The following is a 25320-nucleotide window of genomic DNA, read 5'->3' as shown; positions in this document are numbered from 1 at the left end:
TGGCATGTATGAGTTGGCCAAAGGGCTTGTTAAGTGCTGTATGATTCCAGTCTGGGAGAAGTTAATGGGAGCGTGGGGAGAATAGGTTACAAGAGAAAATGGGAGAATGGATTAGGTGAGTTTGTTTTGGAAACCCACGTAGAGTCATTGGGTTGAGTGGCCTCTTCCTGTGCTTTAAGAGAAGATGGCCTTGACTTTAATCCATCCCTGCCTTCAACCCTCAAGGGTATAAGGTCTGTAGTTTTCTCCTTAAACGTTTCTTGCTGCTCCTTAATTTTTCTTTTGTAAAAATGAGACCTTCTGCACTGACTGACTTTGGTCACTTGACTTAGTATCTTGATTGAGTCTCTGTCAAGCTCTATTTGATAATGCTCCAATGTAAGCATTAGACTAATCATTATTACCTTTTTGACAAGTACAAGCATAGAAAGGTTTAAAGGGACTTGGTCTAAATGAGGGCAAATGAGACTATAGCTTAGACACTGTGGTCAACACGGACCAGTTGGGCCATTGGACTTGTATTTGAATTGAATTTAATTGACTTTATTTCTTACATCCTTCACATACACGAGGAATAAAATTCTTTACATTTCGTCTCTGTTTAAATGTGCAATTATAGTAATTTATAATAAATAGAACAGTTGATGTAACATAGAAATGCACTCAAATCAGCATGAGTTAATCAGTCTGATGGCCTGGTGGTAAAAGCTGTCCTGAAGCCTGTTGGTTCTGGCTTTTATGCTGCGGTACTGCTTCCTGGATGGTAGCAGCTGCAATATATTATGGTTGAGGTGACTCGGGTCCCCAGTGTGAACAGAATTATCTGCAGCTTATTGTGGAAAAAGACAAAGGAGCTGGTGGTAGACCTGAGGAGAGCTAAGGTACTGATGATCCCTGTTTCCATCCAGGGGGTCAGTGTGGACATGGTGGAGGATTACAAATATCTGGGAATACGAATTGACAATAAACTGGACTGGTCAAAGAATGCTGAGGCTGTCTACAAGAAGGGTCAGAGCCATCTCTATTTCCTGAGGAGACTGAGATCCTTTAACATCTGCCGGACGATACTGAGGATGTTCTACGAGCCAGTGCTATCATGTTTGCTGTTGTGTGCTGAGGCAGCAGGCTGAGGGTAGCAGACACCAACAGAATCTGTCCAACAGATGCTGTCCAAGTTGCATGCCATCTTGGTCAATGGCTCCCATCCACTACATAATGGACTGGTTGGGCACAGGAGTACATTCAGCCAGAGACTCATTCCACCGAGATGCGACACAGAGCATCATAGAAAGTCATTCCTGCCTGTGGCCATCAAACTTTACAACTCTTCCCTTGATTGTCAGACACCCTGAGCCAATAGGCTGGTCCTGGACTTATTTCATAATTTACTGGCATAATTTACATATTACTATTTAACTATTTATGGTTCTATTACCATTTATTATTTATGGTGCAACTGTAACAAAAACCAATTTCCCCTGGGATCAATAAAGTATGACTATGACTATATGATCCTTTGGGCCCTTTTCTCACACCTGTCTTTGTAAATGTCCTGAATCATGGGAAGTTCACAACTACAGATACGCTGGACTGTCCGCAGGAGGTACAGTTCCCATACCAGGCAATGATAAAGCCAGTCAGGATACTCTCATTTGTGACCCTGTAGGAAGTTCTTAGGACTTGGGCGCCCATACCAAACTTTCTCAATTGTCTGAGGTGAAAGAGGCACTGTTGTGCCTTTTTCACCACCCAGTTGGTGTGTACAGACCACGTGAGGTCCTTGGTGATGTGCATGCGGAGGAACTTAAAGCTGTTTACCTCTCAACCCCAGATCCATTGATGTCAGTAGGGGTCTCCATTCCTCCTGTAATCCACAACCAGCTCTTTTGTTTTTTTGACATTGAGGGAGAGGTTGTTTTCTTGACACCACTGTGTCAGAGAAATAACTTCTTCCCTGTAGGCCACCTCCTTATTGTTTGAGATTAGGCCAATGTAGTGTCATCAGCAAATTTAATTAGCAGATTTGAGCTGTGGGTGGTGATACAGTCATGGATATACAGGGAGTAAAGGAGGGGACTTAGGACACAGTCCTGAGGGGCTCCTGTGTTGAGGGTCAGAGGGGCAGAGGTGAGGGAGCCAACTCTTACCACCTGCAGGCGATCTGTCAGAAAGCCCAGGATCCAGCTGCACAAGTCAGGATCAAGGCAGAGGTTTCTGAGCTTCTTGTTGAGCCTGGATGGAATTATCAAGTTGAATGCTGAACTGTAGTCCAAGAACAGCATTCTCACATCAGCATCCGTCTTTTCCAGATGTGTGAGGACAGTGTGTAGAGCTGTGGCTATTGCGTCATCTGTCGATCGGTTGTGTCGGTAAGTGAATTGTAGGGGGTCCAGTGTGGGTAGTAGCAAGCTGCAGATGTAATTCTATCAGCCTCTCAAAGCATTTGCTTGTTATTGAGATGAGCGTGACAGGACACCAGTCGTTCAGACATGTTACCTTGGTCTTTTTTGGTACAGGGACAATGGTGGATAATTTGAAGCAGGAGGACATTCTACACTATGCTATATTGTTCTGTGACTCTTAGTACAATTTAATGTTTTACAAGGAAGCTCCTGCATAAATATGTAAGGGTGCTGAGGGTTAGAAGTAATACCCTAATTTGGATTTATTGCTTAAACATTTTTTTTAATTTAAAGTAAAGCTCTAAACCAGAAGTACCAAGGATTTATGAATGGAGTTTGAGAGTAGAGGCATGAACTTGATCATTTGGGTCCAGTGGCCTTTATTAACTTGATCGCCCAGTGATGTCAGGCACTGACGCAGTTTAATTTAAACAGGACTTGGAACAATAAGACATTTAGATAAGAGGAATTTAGAAGGGAAAGGGTCAAATGCAGGCAAATATAACTATCTTGATGGTCATCACGGACAAGTTAGACCGAAGGCTTTTTTTCATCGTGCGTTACCATGACTAAGCAGCAAGGGGTTGATTAGGTATTGGTTAGACAATTTTGAAATCTTTGAAAACTTTTGCCACAATCTGAAAAGGCAGGCACGATGATCTGAAACCCTCAAAAAATGGTTGGACATTAACTAAACTGCCTGTGTGGAGTTTGCACAAACTTTGTGTGATTGGATCCTCTGGTTTCCTCCCATCTGGCAAAGATACATGGGGTGGTTGATTAGTCATTGTATGTTACCCCTAGTAGGAGGGGTGGAAACTGAGCACCTGGGAAAGAAAAAGTTGCTGTTAAGTAAGTGGGTCAGTAAGGTTACTGTGAGAACAGCATCAGTCTGGTTGGACTAATGGCCTCTTGTATCATAAGGCAATATACAAATTTGATTGAACAGTGACATGGACCAATGAGGCTGAATGGAAATTCTTGTAAGGCTGCACTAGACTTCATACCTAGTAACACTGACGTATTTGTCCCAATAATGTAATATATTGGGAGTGACAGAGCTGTGACATTAAGAAACTGCAGATTCTGGAAATGCAGATCAACACCCAAAGGAGTTGGAGGAACTTGTCTGGTCAGTCAGCATCTATGGAGGAAAATGGACGGTTGACATTTCGAGACCCTTCTGCTTGACATGCTGCCTGGAATGGTGTTCCTCCAGCTCCTTTGTGTGTTGGTTTGGATTATCAAAGGGTTGCTTTGATATTGTATAGTCGGTATGCTGCAAAGAAGCAGGACATTTGGTTCACCTAGTCCAGTGAGATCCTGTTTGAGGATTTTTGCTATTCTGTGGCCAGGCGGCATCAGCACATGCTTGGTGTATTGGTTGTTAATGCAAATGACACATTTCACTGTATATTTCCATATAGATGTGATGAATAAATCTGACTCTTGATGCCCTGCTGCCTATGAGTTCATGGTCATTGTTGTTATCTGGAAAAGTATCACATTGCAGATATTGGATGAGGAAATTGAAAGCCCTTGTGCTGTAAATCGGGGTGTGGTAGGATGGGGTCTGAATGTTTTTGTGTCCATGTATATTTGCTAAGTCTGTGCAACATTGTCTGGTCTCTAATAATCTTGGACCTCCTTGCCTCTGCACCAGGACTTGCTGTGTGGCAACTGGTGTGTAGCAACCACCCCTTGCTACAGTGTGCCTCTGTCATTGTGCTCTCTGTCAAGAGCAAGTTCTCTCCTCCCTGATGCAGTAGTTTGAACTTTGAATGAGTCCATGAATTTCAGTTTGTTATTACCAGCTTCTGAGTGATAATGAACATAGAACGTTATGTACCACAGCGCTGTCTCGCTTAGCACTGGGGAACCCGACTGAGAATGGAACTGGTGCTGAAATGATTCATTTTATCGTTACATGTCTGCGTACATTACTGACAGTGCTGTGAACCTCTGCACTCCTGCAGTTGAATTATGAGCCTGACTGATGGACAGATCGCAGCTGGGGTTACCACAGCCATAAAATCATCTCCACCATGTGCCTTGCCTCAACACAGAGGCAGCCTGTGAGGGCTGGTGTTCGGCAGGGTGGAAAGAGAGAGACGCTCACTTAATGCTGAGGTTTGGCACCCAGGCTTACCCTGTAACTGCAGGGTTATGGACGTAGCACATCATGGAAAGCAACCAACATAATCAAAGACCTCACCCAACCTGGATATTCTCTCTTCTCCCCTCGCTCATCGGGTAGAATATACAAAAGCCTGAAAGCACATACCACCAGGCTCAAGGACAGCTTTTATCCTCCTGAAATAAGACAGTCCTCTAGTACGATGAGATGGCTCCTTGATCTCACAATCTACCTTGCACCTTATTGTCTGCCTGCACTACACTTTCTCAGTAACTAACAATATTCTGTTGTTGGTTTTCCCTTGTACTGTATGGATGGCGTCCAAATGTTTTTCAGTGTACCTTGGTACGTGTGACAGTGGTAAACTAATTTACTCCTCTGGAGTGCAGCCAGTGCCGAGATGGGAAGCTCCTGTCCATGTGCTAACGGATCTCCCAGATCTTACAGTCTCTCTCAGTAAGTCTTGTTGGATGTGATGGAATCTTACACCCTCGCTGATTGGCTCTGTAGTGCTCCCCAGTTTGAAGATCTCTTCCATCGCCAGCAACCATCATTTATCAAATTTCATAAAATTTTCACATGGGGAGTACCCACTGTCTTGATGAGGTTTCTTTACTGTTGGTCTGAACACCAGGAGGCTCGAACTATGCTGATTTTTTTTTTCACACAGGTGCAATGTAAACACACTTAACGGCAGCATCATGGGCACATGGCATCATATGCTCAAAAATACATAAAACATAAATTATCAAATTTTTTACAGGAAAGAACACAGAACAAAAATGTCCATTTTAGTGCAAGGTGGTCATAGCATTGCTAATCTGTAGTGATTAGACTTTTGACGTTTGGTTCAAGAACTGAATGTTGAAAGGAATTAGCTGTTCTTGAACCGAACAGTGTGGGACGTCAAACTTCTCTACCTCCTAGACAATGGTAGCTGTGAGAAGATGGCGTAGACTGGATAGTGGTGGTCCTTGATGGATGATTTTTTTCTTGAGGCCATGCCTCCTGTTAATATTACTAGTGGTGGGCAGGGATGTGTTGGGCCGAGTCCAGAATTCTCTGTGGCTTGTGTTCCTGTGCGTTAAATTGCGGCATTAAACCATGATGTAACCAGTCAGGATACTTTTAATGGTGCTGTTTTCTCTGGACAACCTGATCTGAGACCCCAGCCAAGTTTTTCCACTGATAAAATCTGAGGAACTTACTATCAGAACTTAACTCATTCTTGGTATTGGCTTATGATCTGGAAGCTAAGTTTATGAGTCAGCGATCCCTCTGCCTTTCCTTCTGTAATTTGATAAGATGTTAAGCTGATATATTGCCTGTCCTTGTATAGGAGAATGTTAAAATTCCCTTCATGTGATTTTGAAGAGCAAGAGAGTTCTCCCCAATACCTCGGAGTGGGTACTTTTTCAGCAGATAGTATTACAGTAATGAGATCCACTTTCATGTGGATCTTACTGTTCACAAAATTGATCCTTTGGGACAGGGATGTGAGGTAAGGGTCAAATGATACAGAGTAGGGGTTACTGGCTGTGATTTTGTGGGAGAAGTCAGTTTGTGGGTAGAGTAGGTGTATGGCTGTGTTAGTGGCTTCTACTTGAAGACCTCCCATTTTGGACAGTTGGATTATGACTGTTGTGCTCTGAGCGGCCATTGATCATGCGCACATTCTCCAGTACGCTGCACTCCAAACAAGCCCAAGTTGCTCCTAATGGAGGATTGAGTAAATAATACAGTGGCCCAAACAAACAAGTTACAAAGAAGGTTGTTGGGGGTGATGCATGGTGTCTACCAAATAACGTGAAATAACCTGGAGATGGCTTGAAGGAGTGAGAGAGTAAGGCTCCATTAAAACAATTCAGAGCCATTCTATTGCCATCTGACTGAACAGCGAAAGGTGGTGTGCTGTAAGTTGGCAGCTTTGCCATTGCTGATTGAGCACCGCTGTGTCTTTGGGGACACTGATGTTGTGGTGGGAACTCATGGGGATTCAGGAAGCTGCAGCTGCACACTGGGGTTGGAGAGGCATCTGTTCCTCTGGCAGTGTTTCCCTTCAGCTTCAGAATGCGACAGAACAGAATCAGGCTAGGCTACTCGTGCCTGTTCCTCTAATCCATCTTTTGCAAGGTACGAAATACTGGAGGAAGACAGCACGTCAGGCAGCATCTATGGAGGGAAGTTGACAGTCAACGCTTCAGGTTGTGAATCTTCATCTGGACTAGGAAGAAAGAAGGGAGATAGTGGGTGTAAAATGGGTGGGGGTAGAGCAAGGTTGGAGCAAGAGCTGGCTGGTGATTGATGAATCCAAGTGATGGGGGTGATGGGATGGAGGGAGAGAATGGGGGTGGTGTACAAAGCTGGGAGGTGATAGGTGGAAGTGACTTGACCTGAAGAAGATGAATTTAATCGGAGAGGACAGTGAGCCATGGAATAAAGAGAGAGGGAACTGTTAGTAGAAATATGTGAGTGATAGGCAGAATGAGAGGGCAGAGCAGTGGAAAGGGATGATGGGGGCTGGGGTGAAAGTGGGGGAGGGGAGTGGTTAGCAGAAGTTAGAGAAATCAATATTCATGCTGTCAGCTTGCAGACTACCAAGGTAGTGTATGAGGCAGTAGAATATCGTGGACCAACTTGTCATTATGGGAGTGGGAAGTGGAATTAAAATGCTGGCTACCAAGAGATACCGGTTAATCTTTTCCCTCCACCCTAACCCTATTGTTTGTCTTATTATCTAAAAAATCTATTGATCTCTGATCTGAAAATACTTGAGCCTCCGCAGCCTTGATAGGTGGTAGCAAATTCTAAAGGTTCACTTCTCTGTCTGGATGAAGAAATTTCTCCTCATCTCAGTCTGAATGGTTGAGCCTCTGTACTGAAGTGTAACCTCCAGCTCTGGGTGCTTAGTATCCCTCTGTCTATCCTGTAGGTTCTGTAATGAAGATCTACACCAGTTAGATCATCGCTTATTCTTCGAAAGGTTATGTTTTTCCCAGGGAGGAAATGGCTATTATGCATGAACATCATTTTAAGGTGATTGGAAGAAATTATAGGGAAGGGATGTCAGAGGTAGTGTGTTTTTTTTACGTTGAGTGTGGTCAGTGCCCAGAATACACTGCTGGGATTGCTGGTAGAGGCAGATACATTAGGAAAATTTACAGACTTGGATGAAAGAAAAATGGAGTACTGTGTGGGAAGGAAGCATTAGGTTGATCTTGGAGTAGTTTAAAAGGTCATCACTACACCATGAGTCAAAGGATCACACAGATTTAGACCCAGGCTGCTTTATCTCTCAATTTTCACCATCCCAGAATCGATCTGCCCTGCCTCTCCCCTAACCATATCGTTTATTTATCTTCTTGCTCCCTTTAGCACTAATAGATGCTATCACTAAGAATGGAAGTGCTGCTGGTGGTCCACGACAGCGACCTGAATCGGGCAGGCCTAACCAGGCAAAGTCTACGGGCCCAGCTGAAAACGGGGCCATGCCAGAGAAGGAGGAGAAAATGGAGACAGCAAAGGCCTACACGAGTGAGCAATTGGAAGGAGTTCAGAGGTATGAATGGCTGGCGGTAAAGGAGTGTGTCAGTGAAACCGTGCAAGGCTGGACTTTCTTCCGACCTTACTACAGGAATGAAGGACCGGTGGGAAGGCTGGAGGTGGAGGTGGGTTGGGGGAGAGGAGTGGGACGGAAGGAGTGAGATTGGTTTGACACCCACTAATTGAAAAGCTCACAACAAAATAGGAGTAGACCACTCAAGCCTGCCCCATCACCCAATATAATCATGGCTGATCTATACTGGCAAACAACAGGAATTCTGCAGATGCTGGAAATTCAAGCAACACACATAAAAGTTGCTGGTGAACGCAGCAGGCCAGGCAGCATCTCTAGGAAGAGCTGCAGTCGATGTTTCAGGCCGAGACCCTTCGAGTCCTGACGAAGGGTCTCGGCCTGAAACGTCAACTGCACCTCTTCCTAGAGATGCTGCCTGGCCTGCTGCGTTCACCAGCAACTTTTATGTGTGTTGCTTGATCTATACTGGCCTCAGTTTGTGCCAGTTCCCTGCAGTCCTCAATTCCTTGATCTTCCAAATTTGCCTGTCTCCACCTTAAATATCTAATAACCTGTCCTCCACTGCACTTGGCAGAAAATTCCAGATTTTCAAAACCGTCAAGGAGGAGAAACTTCTAAACGCCTTTGTTTTAAATGATCAGCTACCTACCTTGTCATTATGTCCCCTTGTTCATGACCCTACCACTCGTGAGAATGGAGAACAGTATAGCATAGGAACATGCCCTTTGACCCACGATGTCTATACGGAAGATGATGATGAAATAAGCTTATTATCTGCTGCCTGCAAACGATCCATATTGCTCCATTCCATGCACATTCATGTGCCTTTAGAATGGTATCTGAAAATAGACATTTCAACGCTGTCCTGTCAGGCCCCTTTGGGATCTAGTATATTTGAATAAGGTTGCACCTCATACTCCTGAACTCCAATGAATACAGCTCGTTAAAGTGATAACCAGGCAATCTCATATGCTGTGTCTTCCTAATTAAATGGAAAAAGTGATGATCTAATGACCTCTGCTGTTCCCTGTATGAAGGGCTCTCAGTGTTGTGTGTGTGAATCACAAATGATAGCGGGCAGGTGCATTGAGTTCTTAGGAAGGTAAATGGTTCCTTAGCCGTTATAGGGGATTGGAGTTTAGAAATGAGGAAATAGTGTTTCAGTTGTATAGATGTGCTGAGGCCACAGCTGGGGTATTACACCAAGTTTGAGGCCTGGGGGAGAGCAGCCATGTTCACATTAAATGCTGGGGCAAGGTTTCAGGAGCCAAGTGGCCTTCTGTTGTTTAGTCTACTTGTATTTCCACTCTGCAGCCCTCTTTCTGCCAATGGGTGATGATATTGGTAGGTGCTTTAGTAATGACAGTTTTAAAGAAAGATATGATCCACTTAGGCTTGAATTCCTCAGTCGGCATTAGATTTTATACTCTGCAGACTTCTGGGGACCCCACTGGAAGAACAGAGGGGTTTCGGTGTTGTCATGACCAGGAGATGGTGGCGGAGTACTCCACCAAATCTCCAGCCTTGGTTTTTCTGTCTGAACCCTGAAATGGAACTCAAACCTACATATTTTTCTCTCTCAAAATGTGGTGTTGCAGAAACAATGTGAAGAATTCATTTTCACATTCCAAATTGTATGAACATTGGCTCTGATCTCATCCCATTCAGTGGCTCTGGACTAATGGATTACAGTTTTGAATGACCATTCACTGTTCTCCCATTGACTGTTGGATATCTGTTTGCTTGAATTTTGTTCCGATCCTTCCCTTCCCCTGTTACTGCCTCCAGAAGTGTAGGAGTAGAATTAGGTCATTTAGCCATTCTAATATTGGCTGATTTATTAATCCTCTCAACCCCATTCTACTGCGTTCTTCCCTTAACCTTTGACACCCTGAGTAATAAACCTATCAACCTTCGCTTTAAATATATTCAATGACTTGGCCTCCACAGCTGTATGTGGCAATGAATTCCACAGATTCACCACCCCCGACTAAAGAAATTCTTCCTCATCTCGGTTCTAAATGGACATCCCTATATTCTGCTATTTTGATGCTGTGCGTTCTAGATCTAGTCTCACCCACATTCTCTCCACATCCACTCCATCTAGGCCTTTCAATACGTAATGGGTTTCAGTGAGATTCTTTTCTCTCTTTCCCCCCCCCCCCCGAATTCTTCTAAACTCCAGCAAGTACAGGCCCAGAGTCATCAAATGTTTCTCATATATTAACTCTTTCATTCCCGGAATAATTCTTGTGAATCTCCCTCTGGACGCTCTCCAATGCTAGTACATCTTGTCTTAGATAAGGGGCGCAAGACTGTTCACAATACTTCATGTAGTCTGACCACGGCCTTATAAAGCCTCAGCACTACATCCTTGCTCTTATATTCTAGTCCTCTAGAAATGAATGTTAACATTACATTTGCAAGTTAACCTTTAGGGAATCCTTCACAAGGATTCCCGAGTCCCTTTGCACCTCAGATTTTAAAAAAAATTTTCTCCATGTTTAGAAAATAATCTGTGCCTTTTTTTCCTTCTACCAAAGCACATGACCATACATTGTATTCCATCTGCCACTCTGACCATTCTCCCAATTTGACTAGGTCCTTTTGCAGACTCTCTGCCTCCTCAGCACTACCTGATCCTCCAGTTTCAAGCTTTTAAAGTAACATCGTTCCACCGTTTTTCACTGCCTCTTCTGTCATTTTTATTTAGTCATTTGCAGGATATGGGCATCGTTGGCAAGGCCAGCAATATTGCCCTTCCCTCTGAGGTGTGTGTGGTACGCTGAACCACTGCAGCCATTCTTGTGAAGGATTTCCCACAGTGCTGTTCCAGTGAGGATGATGGGCTGGTGATATACATTCTGTGTTTCCATATCGGGATGGTGAGTGATTTGAAGGGGCCCTGCAGGGGTTGGTGCTAAAGCATATCTACTGACGTTGGCTACAGCCCAAGCTCTGGAATTCCCACACTCTGTTTCTACTTCCTTAGACGCTTTTGAAATCCTTGTTCCTTGAATTTGCCTTTGATCACTTGCCCCTCTGTAACATGACGTCAGGCCGTCTCCCCTGCCGTGAATCCTCTTGGGATGTTTTGCCACATTATAGGTGCTATATAAATGCAGTCAGTTGTTAAATGGTGAAATCTGAGGTCTGCAGAGGTTTGTTGAGGGTTCCTGAAGAATAAAAAGGTTGAGACCTTTGCAGTGTGAGCCATGTTGCAACTTGGTGAACTTTGCCATTGGGATTTTGATTTTTGGCTACCTGGTCTGGGATACTACAGGCTAACTTCAAGATTGTTCAATGTAATTTCCGGAGAACGTGTAAAGGAGAACAAAATAATTGTTTCTCCGGATCTGACGTAGCACAAAAAGAACACAATAATAAAAAAAACACAATAAATATCTCTATGTAAGCTAGATTATATATATAGACTGATTGTATGTACATAAATTGATGCTAGGTGCAGGTGTGCCTGTACTTAATTCTGACAAGAAATGATAAAGAAGTGGCGTTGGGGAGGATGCTTTGTGAGTTGGGTTAGTGGGTGGAAATATTGATTAGCCTTACTACGGGAGAAAGTAACTCTTTTTGAGTCTAGTGGTCTTGAAGTGGATGCTAACACGAGGAAATCTGCAGATGCTGGAATTTCAAGCAACACACATAAAAGTTGCTGGTGAACGCAGCAGGCCAGGCAGCATCTCTAGGAAGAGGTACTGTCGACGTTTCGAGCCGAGACCCCTCGTCATGACTTATATATGTGTTGCTTGAAGTGGATGCTACCAGCCTCCTCCCTGATGGGAACGGGACAAACAGTCCATGAGCAGTGCATGTGGGATCCTTCATGATATCGTTGGCATTTTTCTGGCACCGTTCTGTATATATGTCCTTGACAGTGTGTAGGCTGCTGCCAGTGTTGCTTTGGGTAGTCTGGACTACCTGTTGTAAGTCTTTCTGTCTGCCGCATTGCAGTTTCTGTACCATGCATTGATACCGCATGTTTGGATGCTCTCTACTGCGCATCTGTAGAAGGTTGTAAGTATAGATGTGCGTAAGTCCAGCTCTCTTTCAGTCTCCTCAGCAAATAGAGGCCTTGGTGAGTTTTCTTGGTTGTGTAGGATGTATTCTGGGGCCATGAGAGGTTGCGCAAGATGTGCACTCCAAGGAGTTTGAAACTGCTCACAGTTTCCACTGCTGTGCCGCCGATGTAAAGAGGGGTGTGAGTTGTCCTAAAGTTGATAACCATCCCCTTTGTCTTGTTGACGTTGCAGAAGAGGTTGTTTGCCTGGCACCAGGCCTTGACCTCTTCCACCTCTGTGCATTAGCATGCTAGTAATGGTGATTTGACTATTCCAACCCAGGATAAAGAAATGTAAAGATTACTATGAGATCCTTGGGGTCAGCAAGGATGCGCCTGATGAGGATCTGAAGAAAGCTTACAGGAAACTGGCGCTGAAGTTTCATCCTGATAAAAACCATGCACCTGGAGCGACTGAGGCGTTTAAAGGTGAGCTTAGAGATTTTCTTTTCGTTCTGCTTGTGGTGTGATCTCTGCCCTGTGTCTTTGCAAGCGCATTCCACTCTGTGCACGATGGCTTCCTGTTCCTGCAGTGCAGAGGACATCCAGTAACTCTGTAATAACCCAAAATTAAAACACAGAAGGTGATGGAAATCGAAAATGAAATGTAGGAAGTACTCAGCAGGTCGGTCTGTATATATGGGAAGAGACTTCTCACAGACATGTGAACAGACAAGGAGTAGAGGGATATAGACCTTGTGCAGCTATATGGGTTTAGATTAAATTGGCATTGTGGTTGGCAGGGAAACTGTGGGTCAAAAGGTTTGTTCCTGTTGCGTATTACAGGCTGAGTTCCCTTCAGAACTGGGAAGGAGAGAGAAATTTAAGGGGTAGGGAGGGTGGGAGTGGAGTATGTCTGTGAAAGTGTAACCATGGGGATAATCTGTAAACAAAGTGATCTAGTCAGTGAGAGAATGGGAGCAGTTAGAGAGTGAGACTGTGAACAGTGGAGTGTAGAAGTTGAGAATTGCAGAGCTGGAGGAAATGACTGGCTGGGCACATCCTCCAGTCCCGGGGAAATAAATCTAGGAGAAGCTGGACACCGTAGTGGGTGTAGACAAGTTGGACTGACAGGCCTGTATCCATGCTGTATTACTTATGAGTTTTTTTTAAAAAACTGTCCCAATATCACAAATAACTGATGCAGACCGAGAAATCAATTTAACCTGAAGTTGTAGAATTTAGTGTCAAGTCCAGAAAACTGCAGTGTGCAGGGAGAAGATGAGGCACTGTTTCCCAAGCCTGCACTGGACAGTTTTTGAGCCAATAATTCCCCACAGCCCCATCTTTTACAAAGTTCTTGAACCAAACCCTTGCTTTTCCCCTTATGGCTACTGACGCCAAGTGACGAGAAGAAATTCCTTCACACAGGGTGGCGAACATTTGCCCCAAAGGACTATGGGGGGATTAGTCAGTCACAGAGAATATGGAGGTTGATAGGAACTAGGAATTCAGGACAGAAGGCTTGTGGAGGAACACAGTGCTGAGGTAATAGATCTTATTGAATAAGGCCTTAGGAGCAAAATTAGGCTATTTGGCGCATCAAGTCTGCTCCTCCATTCGATCATAGCTGATTTAGTTTCCCACTCAATCCCACTCTTCTGCCTCCTCCCCATAACCCTTACTAATCAAGAACCTATAAACCTCTACTTTAAATCTGCCCAATGTCTTGGCCTCCACAGCCATCTATGGCAATGAATTCCACTGTTTCACTGCCCACTAGCTAATGATATTCCTCCGCATTTCTGTTCCAAAGGGATATCCTTCTATTCTGAGGCTGTGCCCTCCAGTCCTAGATGCTCCCATTATTGGAAACAATCTCTCTGCTTTCACTCTAACAAGTCCTTTCAATATTTGGCAGGTTTCAATGAAAGCCTTCTCATTCTTCTAAACTCTGGTGAGTATAGGCCCAGAGAGATCAAAAGCTCCTAATTAGTTAACCCATTCATTTCCAGAATCATTCTTCCTAATCTCCTCTAGACCCTCTATAATACCAGAATATTAGTCAAAATATTGGATATGGGCCTAAAACCGCTCAGACTACTCAAAATGTGGTCTGACCAACACCTTGTAATGCAGTGCCTTGCTTTTACATTCTAGTCATCTTGAAACCTTCCTTACTACTGGCTCAACCTACAAGTTAACCTTCAAGGAACCCTGCACTAGGGCTCCCAAGTCCCTTTGCACCTCCAATCCCTGAGTTTGTTCCCCTTTTAGAAAATAGTTTATGCCTTTATTCCTCCTACCAAGTGCATGACCATACACTTCACTAAACAGTATTCTATCTCTCATTACTTTTCTTATTCTCCTAATCTGTCCAAGTCCATCAGAAAATTCAGTTTCCTCAACACCTATCTTTGTATCATCAACAAACCTGATGATAAAACCATCATTTCCATCATTCAGATCAGTAACATATAATTTGGAAAGTAGTCGACCCAACACCGATGCCTACGGAATACCACTAGTCACTGGTAGCCATCCAGAAAATCATCTTTTATTCCCATTCTTTGACCCAATCTTGTATCCATCCTTCTGAAGTGTGGTCATTGTTATAATTGCATGGTAAACTCCCACATGTAACAATGAGCAATAATTTTTAAGTAGTTGAGGGTTGAATATTGGCTGCGGGAGCTGGGATGAGCTCCCTCTCTATTGTGCTGTGGGAGCTTTATGCAGTTGGGGAGCCAGACAGTATCATCAGTAGTTTTGTATGTCACGATGTTTTTTTTTATGCAGCAATTGGAAATGCCTATGCTGTGCTCAGTAACCCAGTGAAACGAAAGGATTATGATCAGTATGGTGAAGGCCAGTCCCCTGGGAATTATCAGCATGGAGGCTTTGAATTTCATCGAAATTATGAAGCTGATATTACTCCAGAAGATTTATTTAACATGTTCTTTGGTGGAGGATTTCCTGCAGGTACTGTTGAAAATATTTCTTAAATGTCAATGTTGCTCCTTTCATGCGTAGAGGTTACAGGTGCGCATTGCCATAGAGTGGCTGATGTTCCACCATGGCTTGTTTTCCCAAACTTTGCATTAACTGTCTAAAAGGGAGGGACTCTCCTAAAGGAGAGGTTGGACAAACAGTTGTTTTCTCAGGAGCGGTGGAGGCTGAGAGTTTATGAAATTATGAGAGCTGTAGATAGAAAGCCAGCAAATTCTATCCCAGAGTTGAAATAACTAATACTAGAAGGCAGGCAGCCCAGGTGAGGTGGGGGGGTGGGGGGGGAGGGGGAAGAGTTCAAAGGAAATATGTGAGGCAGGTTTTTATCCCCAGAGAGCGGTGGTGCCTGGAATGTGTTGCCAGGGATGGTGGTGGAGACAGATATAATAGTGGTGTTTAAGAGGCTCTTTGATAAGCACATGGATGTGTGGAGAATGGAGGGATATGGACCACATGCAGGCTGAAGGGATTGGGTGTCATGGGTTTGGCACAGTACTGTGGACCAAAGAGACAGTTCTTGTTCTTTACTTTTCCTTATACCCATTGGATTTCCGAATATTGCAGAATTTATTTAAGGGTCTTGGCTCAAAATGTCCACTGTCCATTTTCCTCCATTTATGCTTCCTGACCCATTGAATTTCTCCAGTGCCTTTTCTGTTGCTCTTTTATTCAAAAGGTGGTTTTTGGGTGTCCCTGCTGGACTCAGCATTTATTTCCCATCGCTAACTGCCCTTGAGAAGGTGCGAGTGACCCACTGCTTTGAAGCGCTGCGCCTTGTGCTGAATGTGGAGTCCCGTTGCTTTTGGGGCACCCAGTGGCGATGGTAGGGGATATGGAGGGAGTGGTGCTACACCCCATCTGCCACGACACCCCAGATTTCCAGTGGAATGTGAACTCTGATAAATGTCCAGCAGGCTGTACTTAAACAGGATGATGAATGGGCAACAGGACCCAGAGCAAGATAAAAGAGCAGAATTAGGCCATTCGGCCCATTGAGTCTCCTTTGCCATTCCATCGTGGCTGAATAGTTATCTTGTCAACTTAATTATCTTGCCTCCTTCCCATAGCCTTTGATACTCTTACTAATTGAGAACCTAGTAATCTCTGTTCTAAATGTACCCAATGACTTGGCCTCCACAGCCACCTGTGGCAATAAATTCCACAGATTCACCACCCTCTGGGTAAAGAAATTCTTCTCATCTCTGTTCTAAAGAGACATCCTTGTATTCTGAGGCTATGCCCTCTGGTCTTAGGCTCCTCCACTATAGGAAACGTCCTTTGCACATCTCTCCATCTAGGCTTTTCAATATTCAATAAGTTATAATGAGATCCCTCCTTCATTCTTCTAAACTCCAGCCAGTACAGGCCCACAGCTTCTCATGTAACTAAACCTTTTATTCTCGGGAAGGTGGGAGATACATTGGATATCACAAACAAGAGAAAATCTGCAGATGCTGTAAATCCAAGCAACACACACAAAATGCTGGAGGAACTCACCAGGCCAGACAGCATCTATGGATAAAAGTAGCATCAATATGCTGGTTTAGCTGATGTCAGTGAAGGTGAGGTGGAGTCCCAGGTGATAATTGGCTTATCATTGTCAGATGTACAGAGATACAGTGAACATACCACCCACACAGATCAAAGTGCATCAAGGTAGTAAAAAGGAAAACTGATTGCAGAATATAGTTTTACAACTACGAAGAAAGTGCACTGAAGGCAGATAATAAAGTGCAAGGACCACAACAAGAGATCAAGAATTATGTTTTGTGTACAAGAGATGCATTCAGGTGTAGATAGAAGCTGTTCCTGAGCCTGCTGGTGTGTGTTCTCAAACTTTTGTATCTTCTGCCTGATTGGGAGGAGGTAAGGAAAGAGAGAATGACTAAGGTGGGAGAGGTCTTTGATTATGTTGCCTGATTTCCTGAGGCAGCAGGAAGTGGGATCGGAGTCCACAGAGGGGTGGCTATAAAAACCATGTGGAAGAATTTGCCTGTTTCAGGGTTTGACATGGGGTAGACACCACCTGATTTAAGTGTTGCCAGCAATGGCCCTGGTTTTATAACCTAGCCTCGATTGCCCCAACCCCAAAGCCTGCAGTTGGAGGCCTCAGTGGTGTCTTGAATATTAATCGAGATTCCTGGGCAACTCTGATTTTATTTAGAGATGCAGCACAGTAACAGCTGGCACAATGACCCCTATCGCCTAATTATACCTACGTGACCAATTAAATTACTAACCCGTAAGTTTGAAATGTGGGAGGAAACTGGAGAACCCGGAGAAAACCTGCTGGAATTGAACCTGGCTTGCTGGCGTTGTAATGGTGTAATGCAAATTGCTACGCTACTGTGCTGTCCCCATTAAAAGTTGATTAGGAGTTGGGATCATGTGAAAAGCTTGCTGCCTTAGATTTGGTTAGAATAGCTTCCTCCCAATATGGATGGGACACTAGGTCATCATTCCCATGGACAGAACCCTTTGATAACAACAATATGTACAAAGCACCAAGGCCACTGGAAATAAACTGTGTATGGATATAGTGAGTTCAATGTAAGTTCCTGCTTCTGACAGCTCTCGACATCTCCACTCCCTGGACCCGGGCTCTGGACTACTGAGCTTGCAAGGACAAGTCTGTGATCCAGGTGTTTTGGTGCCTCCCAGGGGAAAACATTGAAGTGTGCCGTAGGTGAACCTTAAATTTGCAGATCCACGGCAGATAACAAAGTTATCCAAAAGGCCAGTGGATGACAAAGGCCTCAATTACATAAGCATCACCTTGTCTTTGTGTTAACAGAAAAACACATTCATGAGGTGTGGCGGTAGACTGATAATATTCCAGAACTAAGCCCACTGTGACAGCTGTGAATTTTTAAATTCAGCCAATTAGTTAATTCTGCATTTAAAAAGGTTATTACTGTAAAAATCTAAGTTGCTTTATTTGAAGCCTGTGGGGAAAGGGACTTGGTGTAAATCAGAAAATGCTGTGAACATCCAGCATCTGCTAAGCATCCTTAGTGTTCTAACCCCATTTCATATCTCGGATACTGTGTTTTTTTTTACATTATTAGTGGGATTTGTCACCATTATTCTGGTGGATCTAAGTGTAATACCAGAGCTAACTGGATCATGGAGTTAACTCACTACAGATCTATATTGGATTATTATTGCCATATGTACTGAGATGCGGTGTAAGGCTTTTGGTTGTGTGCCATCCAGAGAGATCATTCCGTACATAAGTACATTGAGGTAGTAAATATAAAACAAAATGCTGGATATACGTGTGCAGAGCAGATAGACAGGGTTCAAGGGGCCTTGGCAAGGTAGGTTGGGAGATCAAGGGTTCATCTTTTAGTGTATGTGAGGACTGTTCAATAACAGGTAGAAACTGTCCTTGAACCTGGTGGTACTTTTGTATAATGAGCTGCTGTGTTCAAGGACAAATGGAGAAGGACAGAAAATGTTGGCCTCCTGCCAGATCAAAGTTAAGGATGAAGCTGGTCTTGTCTTCTTAAAAGGATAAATACCCAATGTTCTGTGAAGTGATTTCAGTGTAAACGCTTTACTGCTGAATTTTGTTTCTTAGAGGGGACATGAATGCAATATTCAATAAATATGTTCCTTTTAGGGGTGGGGCATTCTTTGCTGGTGTGGTGTACATCATTGATTGGCAGCTGGAGCAGGGTCTGTATGTCTTCAATTGCTAAGGTCTTAACTTTTTGTTTTAGAGAAAGGCTCCTGAGAGTCTTAGGTAAGGCTAGATAGTCAGTTTCTTTATCCCAGAAGTTCCAGAGTGTGTAGGTTTGAAGTGAGGGGGGAGGGAGTTTAGAGGAGAATTACAAGGCCTGTTTTTATTACAGTGGTTGGTAGCTACCTGTCAAGGAAGATGGTGGAAGTAGATACAATAACAACCTTGAAGAGCCATTTAGACAAGCACATGAGCAGTCAGAAATGGAAGGGAAGTGTGGTCCGGCTGCGTCCCCAACAACAGCCTATCCCCAGCCAGTGAGCTTAATGCATTCTGTGCACGCTTTGAGCAGAAGAAGATTGGAATAGCATCGGGTGCATCTGTATCCACAGTCACTGATGCGGATGTAAGATCAATCTTACAGAGAGTGAACCCACGGAAAGCATCGGCCCCAGGTGGTGTCCTAGCTGTGTTGTTAGATGCTGCGCAGACCAGCTGGCAGGTGTATTTACAGACATTTTTAACCGCTCCCTGCTTCAGTCTGAAGCTTCCACCTGCTTTACGACGGCTACTATCATTCTGATACCTGAGGCAAAACAAGGTAACGTTCCTTGATGACTCCTACTTGATGGGTCCGCCTTCCTCCTTCATGCAGTGCTTCGAGAGGTTGATCATTGCACCTATTAACTCTGGCCTTGACCTCTGCAATTCACCTGCCACTGAAGCAGGTCTATGGCCACACTTCGAATACTGCAGACAATGTAGGTTACCTTAACTAAGGAAAAAGAGGCAGTCTGAAAGAAGTGAACCAGGCAACTTCCTGGGATAAGAGAGGCTAAGCAGCTGGGTCTGCATTCTTTAGAGTTTGGAAGAATATGGAATGATCTTGATAATAGTAATAATAAGTACTTTATTGATCCGAGGTAATGTTACAGCAGCAACATTTAAAAACATATTTAGTAGTGTGCAGACTTAACTAATAATGAAGTACAGAGTAATAATACACACAATATTAATTTACCAATGTGCAATAATAATGTACAAAATAATAATACAGAGACTATGACGTGTGTTCTCCTGTCACACAGAGATGAACTGTTGTATATCCTTACTGCATTTGGTAGGAATGATCTTGTGTTATTGGTTTTTCTCTTTTATACAAGGCTTTGGTAGGCCAGATGCGAGATGTTTTAGGTTCTCCTACTTGTGAAATACATTCAAAGTGAGGGGCCGATCATTTAAGTCTGGGGTGTGCAGAAATTTCATCTCAGAGAGTGGGGAATCTGGAATTTTCCACCTCAGGATTGTGGAAATTGGGTTATTGGAGGGAGGTAAATATTTAATAGATTGGGGAGCTGTCACAGAAGAGCAGATGAGGCCTTCAGCAGATCAGAAATGATCACATTGAATAGTGGAGCAGGCTCCAGTAGCCTACTGTTTTCCTGGCGTTCTTATTCTGGTTTTGATGCTTTTTATATGGGCTTAGATCATTACTACATTTTCTTTATCTTTGCAAAGTGACCACCTCTCTCTGTCCTAGGGTGTCAATGCGATAAATATGCAGTGTCTAATTGTTTGCTCGATTTTAGGTAGTGCACAGACGTACTCCAATGGAAGAGCGAGGTTTACAACGCACCAATCGTATCACCGAGCTGATAGAGACAACGAGCGGGCAGACGTATGTAATTGCCCTGCTCCCAGGGCACACGTTAAAACCCTAACTGCTGATGATCTGACCTTGAGAGGCTCAGTGAAGATCTTTATACTTTTACCATTTGTAAACTTTCAGAACTTTAAAAAAAACCCATTTGGATGTTTTCTGTCTCTGAAAATCAATCAGGGACATTGAGAAATCGTGGGGAAAGATGTTCCTGCCCGAGCTGGTAGAGGCCGTGGCAGCTTTCTGGTGGTGGTGGGGCATTAAAATTCACTGCAGCAGCACCTCAAGGTAGCTCCATGTGATTAGTATAGTCTTGAGGACCCCACGGCAGGTAAATGTGAGGGTATAAGACCACAAGACCATAGGATATAGGACCATTTGGCCCATCGAGTCTGCTCAGCCATTTCATCATGGCTGATCCAATGTTCCTGTCAGCCCCAGTCCCCTGCCTTCTCCCTGTATCCCTTCATGCCCTGACTGTCAGGAATCTATCCTCAGTGTCAAGGTTCTAACTGCAGTTAAGAGCTCCAACAAGTTTGCCACATTACTCAAGTACCCAACACCAGATTCCCAGAACAGGCAATTTTATTCTAAGCTCCGTTATGGCAAGAGGTTACTTGGGAGCACTTCAACGATGTTCTCAAAGGTTCCTTAAAATGTAATGTTTCATCTGACTGATGGGAACCTCCAGCCAAATGGATAACAGGCATCCCCCCCCAAAAAAAAAGCGGTTTATCTGGAGCACATGGAAGCCCACTGAAACCAGCTGAAGGAGCATCCCACATCTCAAATTATCCAGATAGCCACCCCGTCAAGTACCTCCTGACCAACTTTGTATATTCAGGAAATATTGGGGTAACATCTACATATCAATGTGTCAATGCTACTTACTGATACAAGTGTGTTGGAATAATGTATTTGCCAAGTTAGCCCACCGAGCCTCTTCCTTGCACAATCATTATCGAAGTTCAAAGTAAATTTATTATTAAAGTATGTACATGTATGGCCCAGCTGATTAGCTCAGTCATCAACTTCGAGAGCTTCCACAGGCAGACTCCATGGTTCGCCCTTTCTCCAGAATGTGTCATTAGAGTTTTCACTGAGGGAGTTGGTGCATAGGTAAGATATTTGTAATTTCTATAAACTATTCGTGCTGTGCAAAACAGAATGTAAACATTAAAGTATGTTGTTTAAGGTGTAACAGAATACTAAACTATAATTACAGCAAATAAACCCTAGTATCTAAATATGGAGGAACCCAGCACCAGCTTTTTTAAGTTGATATTTCAATTTGTAATCCATTGTCCCTAATCTTGATACACTCCATGTACAAAATGGTTTGTTATCTGTCAGAATTATTAAATCTAATTGGGTGATCACCCATGGTCGGACTGATGAGGCACTCCTGGACAGGCTATGATTTCTGTTCATGGGAAAGGAGCAAGTCTACGCAAGGGAGGGTGGTGAACTTTTATTAACAGAATTTTTTCCTCACGATTGCTGGCCAAGTGCCCTTCTAGCACTAGAACATTTTTTTAATGGAAGGAAAGTATCATGAGTTGAACATTTCGTCCACAGTTTTTGCAACAGTGCTGTCCAGTTTATCCAGTTGACAGCTTTTCTTCTCTTCCCATGTTCTCAACTAGTTTATGGATTCTGCTTCAGTTGCTGCTTTTGGTTTAAAAACCACTTCTTTCCCTAACAAGTTGAATTCTCTTACTTAATAGTGTGGGCGTTCCCCTACTGAAATGAAGGTTCCCCATTTTTCTTAACTGGGATCTATCAGTAAATTTCCCAGCTCTTAATATTTAAAGCAGTGTTGCAAACATGAGAAGTATCTTATAAAGTGAGTTGTGTAGACAGCTTGCCCTTCCTTCCAGCAACAAATAGGGGTGAATATGTGATGGCCAGATCCTAACTCCACCATACTGCAATCCCCCATCACCTGTCTGTTAGCTGAACTGATCCGACAACAATCTGATCTACATGCGGCTTGATTTCTTTGCCATGAAATACTCTGGGTTCTTCTAAAGAAAGATGGTCAGGTAGTAGTAACTGAGATTCAGCTGGGAAAGTGGTCTCTGCTGTAATGTGCTTCAGTATCTGATCAAGGGTTGTTTCAGCATTTGAGAGAGAACTTTCCCAAATCTATCGGAGCTGAATTATGGAAATTAATTACCTTATTCTTATTACTTACAGGGAGGATTTTCGATGTTTTTACAGCTGTTACCTATAATTGTCTTGATCTTGGTGTCTGTTTTAAGCCAATTGATGGTATCATCTCCACCATATAGTCTCTACTATCGAGCGTAAGTATTACTGATTTCCTCATATTCTCCTAATTCGTTTTGCTTGGGTGAAACTCCATTTGTGTGGCACATTTGCATGTTAGCCGAATACATAACTGGTGATAAGCACAACTAATTATATTAATTATATCACTTGTGTAAATAGAGCTATAACAACAAGTTGTAGCATCAGTCCATTTAAGACATAAGGGAACAAACAGCCCTGTGTTCAAAGCAACAATGTAGTTGAAAATGACTTACAAATAGATTTATTTTAAAGGACTATAGATTTTTGATTTGGAGCATCTTCCATAGTGGGTGCTGCTCTACCAATGCGACAAGGAAGCAAAATAATCCACTAGAGAATGTGGTTGCATTTATATTGGTGCCACCAATTTCTGAGTAGCTTGGTTAAAGTATACATTCATGGAATAGATTTCTGTTCATTGTTTTGTTTTTTTGCTCATTGCTTAAATAATTCTGGTCGGAACATGATTGACATTTTGAATATGGTAGGAGACCAGTTGAGCAATGACAAGATCTAAAATAATCAATGATGGCCTGTGTTGATATGGCTTCCATAACATCCATGCTCTGGACTGTGAGCAGATCATCCGACCTGTCCTTTCTACTCCGTGGAAGGTCATCAGCATTCCTGATCTTCTGCCCTCCATCAAAAGATGACTATACCTTTTTATATAAGACTAAAATCAACTTGCCGTGGCTTTGGGTGCTGTATAAATATAAGCCTGTATTTAATTGATTGGAAGAAATGAGTTGGGTTTTTGTTTCAATGACTAACTTTTGCATTTGCAGTGCTGTGGGGCATACTGTCAAGAGGCAAACCAGCAACCTTAAAGTAGTTTATTTTGTCAACAAAGACTTTGAAAAAGAATATACAGGTGTGATGATACAAAAAGTGGAAAAAAGTGTTGAAGAAGATTATATAACCAACCTTCGAAATAACTGCTGGAAGGAACGGCAGGAGAGTAAGTTTCTTGTACTCGACTTTCTGAAACTTTAATCCTTTTCAGGGGCAATTTTAATGCAAGGTTTAAGATGATTCACTACGTTTATTCAACCTGGACCCTAGCAGACTGATGTTGATTGGTTGACTAAATAAGGGATGGGGAATGGGTGACCATCCTCCACTTGGAGCACATATTTAGACAGAATTGATATGAGTTCTCCTCCTCCTTTCAGCCTAACATTCAGCTGGTTGTTGTTTGGCACTGTTGTCCTGTGAATGAGCAGGGTAGGGTCATTTAATGTACTCTTTCACAGGAGAATTACCACCCTGAGGTGAAGCAGGAATTCCCAGGGGATGACATTTTGGCTGAAGAAATCAGTTTACCCTCAGCCTGATGGGGAAAATGTGAAAATGTATCAGTGACCAGAGGCCCTGTAAATGCTGTGGTTCCAGGAACAACTTGAACAAAACAATTAGATATAGGAGCAGATTTAGGCCATTCAGCCCATCAAGTCTGTCCACCAAGGAACCATGCCTGTTTTCTTAACCAATGAAGAACCTATCAATTTTTGCTTAAGCACACCCAATAACTCGGCCTCCACCACCCTCTATGGCAATAAATTCATTACTCCGGCTGAAGCAATTCCTTATCTTCTCAATTCCAAAGGGACGTCCTTTTTATTCTGAGGTTATGCCATTGGATCCCAAACTCTGCTACCAATGGAAACATCCTCTCCACATCCAGAGGCAATTTATACCCGGTAGGTTTCAATGAGATCCCTCCTTCTGCTTCTCCATCATATCTTTCTGAACTCCCATCGAGTTTAAACCCAGAGACCTCAAACACTGGTGAAGATTTATTGGCAAGTGATTTGTCTGAATCGGAATCTGGTCAGTTCCAATAAAAAGGTGCATTTGGGAACATACACAAGATGTGAGGAATAGGGGGAAACTGGTTGTTTGGAATTTTTGGAGCTTGGTACTTTGATCCAGAGCAGCAAATTTTCTGGACAGAAGTTGAGTTGTGGGCTTAGTGAAAATGAAAAATGTACTTGCAGCAGCACCACACACAAATCACATCACGAACAAAGCATAACATCATGTACAAAGCATTCAGAAGAACATAAATTAAACATTAATTGTCCACAATTACTACAAGATAGGACACAATTGGAACAAATAAGTCCATTTTCAAGCAAAGTCGTCATAGCGGTGCTGAACTCTAGTGATTAGGGTTTTGCTGATTCATTTAAGAACTGAATAGCTGTTCTTGAACCTGGTGGTGTTGGACTTGTATACTTCCTGCTTGCTGGTACAGTAGCTGTGAGAAGATGGCATGTCTGAATGGTGGGGATCTTGGGATGTTTCTTTCCTGAGGCAGTACCTCTCCTAGATAGTACCAATGGTAGGGAGGGATGTGCCCGTAAAGAAATTGGTGAGTTTTTCTTATGACTGCTGGGCCCAGAACAGGTCATCCAATTATATTAATGCCCAGGAGATTCAAGCTGATCACTCGTGCCCCTCACTAGCCCTCTATCCCTGTTTCTGTCTTTGTGTGTGGATGAGCCTTAGCA

General features: G+C 43.3%; 1 protein-coding gene across 1 annotated transcript in view; it reads left to right on the top strand.

Annotated features, from left to right (window-relative positions):
• Positions 1-25320, top strand: part of dnajb14 (DnaJ heat shock protein family (Hsp40) member B14) — a 34398-nt gene that overhangs the window by 4039 nt on the left and 5039 nt on the right. The window contains exons 2-7 of the mRNA XM_072256482.1: positions 7915-8098; positions 12478-12623; positions 14934-15116; positions 20418-20506; positions 22688-22797; positions 23593-23765. Of these exons, the coding sequence (XP_072112583.1) occupies positions 7915-8098; positions 12478-12623; positions 14934-15116; positions 20418-20506; positions 22688-22797; positions 23593-23765 (885 nt within the window). The remainder of the gene's footprint in view (positions 1-7914; positions 8099-12477; positions 12624-14933; positions 15117-20417; positions 20507-22687; positions 22798-23592; positions 23766-25320) is intronic.

The sequence above is a fragment of the Mobula birostris genome, chromosome 4 (assembly GCF_030028105.1).
Source record: "Mobula birostris isolate sMobBir1 chromosome 4, sMobBir1.hap1, whole genome shotgun sequence".
Lineage (NCBI taxonomy): Eukaryota > Metazoa > Chordata > Chondrichthyes > Myliobatiformes > Myliobatidae > Mobula > Mobula birostris.
Note: the sequence above shows the minus strand (reverse complement) of the source record. Positions and strands in the feature narration are given on the sequence as shown.